Source organism: Limulus polyphemus, unplaced genomic scaffold (assembly GCF_000517525.1).
Source record: "Limulus polyphemus unplaced genomic scaffold, Limulus_polyphemus-2.1.2 Scaffold690, whole genome shotgun sequence".
NCBI lineage: Eukaryota > Metazoa > Arthropoda > Merostomata > Xiphosura > Limulidae > Limulus > Limulus polyphemus.
The window spans coordinates 119,903-122,503 of record NW_013666300.1 but is presented as its reverse complement, the minus strand read 5'-3'; the positions used below and the strand labels follow the sequence as shown (position 1 = coordinate 122,503).

General features: G+C 32.7%; 2 protein-coding genes across 2 annotated transcripts in view; one reads left to right on the top strand and one right to left on the bottom strand.

Annotated features, from left to right (window-relative positions):
* Positions 1 to 809, bottom strand: part of LOC111085886 — a 2,681-nt gene extending 1,872 nt beyond the window's left edge. The window contains exon 1 of the mRNA XM_022386575.1: positions 737 to 809. Coding sequence (XP_022242283.1) covers positions 737 to 794 — 58 coding nt within the window. The 5' untranslated portion in view covers positions 795 to 809. The remainder of the gene's footprint in view (positions 1 to 736) is intronic.
* Positions 1 to 2,344, top strand: part of LOC106459984 (carboxyl-terminal PDZ ligand of neuronal nitric oxide synthase protein-like) — a gene marked incomplete at its 3' end in the record, with an annotated part of 45,187 nt that extends 42,843 nt beyond the window's left edge. The window contains exon 12 of the mRNA XM_022386574.1: positions 2,339 to 2,344. Within this exon, the coding sequence (XP_022242282.1) occupies positions 2,339 to 2,344 (6 nt within the window). The remainder of the gene's footprint in view (positions 1 to 2,338) is intronic.
* Positions 2,345 to 2,601: the final 257 nt, after the last annotated feature.

Below are 2,601 nucleotides of genomic sequence, written 5' to 3'. Positions count from 1 at the left end.
GAGAGAGAGAGAGAGAGATACCACTCTCTTTAATTCCAGTTACACGGCAACTATTGCAATCAAACGCAAAAAAGAAGCATCTTATATAAAAATTAAAATACAATAATCAACATAACTTTTCGTGATGAAGTCTGACAAGCTATATCATATAACATTAACATTTGTGAACTAATTTTTCGCACAGAACAAAACACATTGCAGTCTCTTGCAACAACATGGCGACCAGAACAAACATCGCAATGTTTCTCATACTCATAACAATAATGCCACTGCGGTTTCTACTGTATTCGACATGTTATTTTTATTATTTCTGTGTTCCATAGTCAACTGTTCCAACGCCCGTTGCCATTGATGTTAATCGCCCTCTCACAGTGTACACTTGTATTTTGTAACGCTTGTTAAGACGCCAAACTACGAATAATTTCAATATTCTAACATCGAATTTAATACTTTTACTAAACTATAACGCAAAGACTCATCTATATGTTAATTTTCACGCATATTATAGTATTTACTTTTAGAAATTTATTCGTGGTTTGGCACAGTAACCCATGTACACCATGAGTTTGTGTAATTTTCCAACACTACTTATGGGCACTGGAACTTGGAAGTGGGGCCAGAAACCGAAAACAACCGTTAGATCTTCAGGTAGGTTAATGTCTCAACGATAAAAGTATAATCTAAGTCTATTAGACTGCTCAAACTTTCAAGAAAAAGCAATAACCGTCGTACTTACTTGTAGCAAGTTCGCTGTTGTAATTTCGAAGAGCAGCACAATCCAGACTCCGACTCATGATAACAGCTTTAAGTAATAATTGTCGTAAACAGCACGAATTATTTGTTTAACTCTTAAATTTTTTCAAGCGTTATATTTTCTATAAGTAATTTAATGGTAATTTTAAAAATATAACTGTAAAAAAGCACCAAAAATTTCGACAAAGCTAATTTGAATTAAGCCTATTTTAAATTTCAAGACATCATTCGTAACGTGGTATTTTTTATTTAATATTATTATTAACTACGCCCTCATACCTTATTATAAAACTGGTAAAAAGTGAAGGGATAAAAATATTTTTATTGATATTTTATTTTGTTTTAGTGAGAAGAAAGAGGAACACCTATATAAGACAAACTGTTGAATTTGGTAAACGAATTATTTTATTTTTATAAGAATAATGCATATACTTGAAACACTACAATCGAAAACGAAGTAAAAATAAAATAAAAATAAATGTATATATTATGAAGATCGCGGTAACAACGTTTTTAACTGCGTCATCTACTCAGACGAATCATTCCAGTGTTTAAAACGTAAGAATGTTCATTCGTATTTTATAGATAAATAACAATTTATTCTAATAATATATTAATACACCAAACGTTTACAGAGCTATATTAGCATGCACGAGTATTGCTCCTATATATATATATATATATATATGAGCAGATGTATCGATTTCTTTTCGGGTAGGATCCACACAATAACAGGAGATTCGACAGAATTTGTTTTACGGCGTAAACTTCAATTTTCCACTTTGACTGAACTTGCGAGCAGATCACAGATAACCCATTGTGTGGCTTAGTTACGTCATAAAGTTCGTTGTCTGTAACTAGCGTACATACGATCAGGAGTGTGATCAGGTTGTTACATTTTGATTGGACACCGAACCGTTTGTTGATTTTTAACAAATATATAGCAGTCAATAGAAATTTATCTTTAAATGGTGAAAAAAACAACAACTTATTTTCCTTACTATTAACTATTATATGTTTCACAAATTAGAGCAAGTTTGTACTGATGTATCACAGAATTTCCACCTTAATCGGAACATGTTAAAAAATTGACAGCATACCCCCTGCATATGATGCTACAACAAAATCAACATGGCGGATCTGGCCCTAGTGAAACTTTCTCAGTTTACAACTTCTACTATGACATATTTATGTTGTCCAGTCTTGGAAATAAAATAAAATAAAAACGCCTTTCTAACCAAATAACACATGCAGGTAACAGACCTACTTCGACACAAGTTCTAGAAGCCCAAGTTACTACTTATAATTCAGTCACATTTTTCAAAGCAAACAAATGCTTAAATTTAAAGATACAAAAAATATTAACATTATTAGTGTTTGTTGGTAAGAAATTATTGTCGCGTTTTGTAACACATTTATTAACCACCCCCTAAAAACGTACATCACGTATAATAGTTAAACGAACCGCCTAAACGCCACGTTAGTGTAGCCTATTTAATTTTTAAAGTTTAATACACTCTAATCCCTTATAGTGATGGCACATGACGAGACTCACGTTCGGTATGTAATGCTATTTGAATACAAGAAAGAAAACAACGCATCTGTAGCCACAAAGAATATCAAGGAAGTTTATGGAAATGTTTTGAACTTTCGTAAATGTCAACGATGGTTCAGCAAATTTCGTTCAGGTGACTTAGCCTTAAAATCTGTGATAGCAGGGGCCGACATGTTGGAATTGATATTGATGCTCTGAAGACGCTTGTTGAGTCTAACCCAAGGCAACACACTTGTGAAATGGCCCTGAAATTGCGTGTCTCTCATGAAACAATACGTAAACATCTAAAGAAT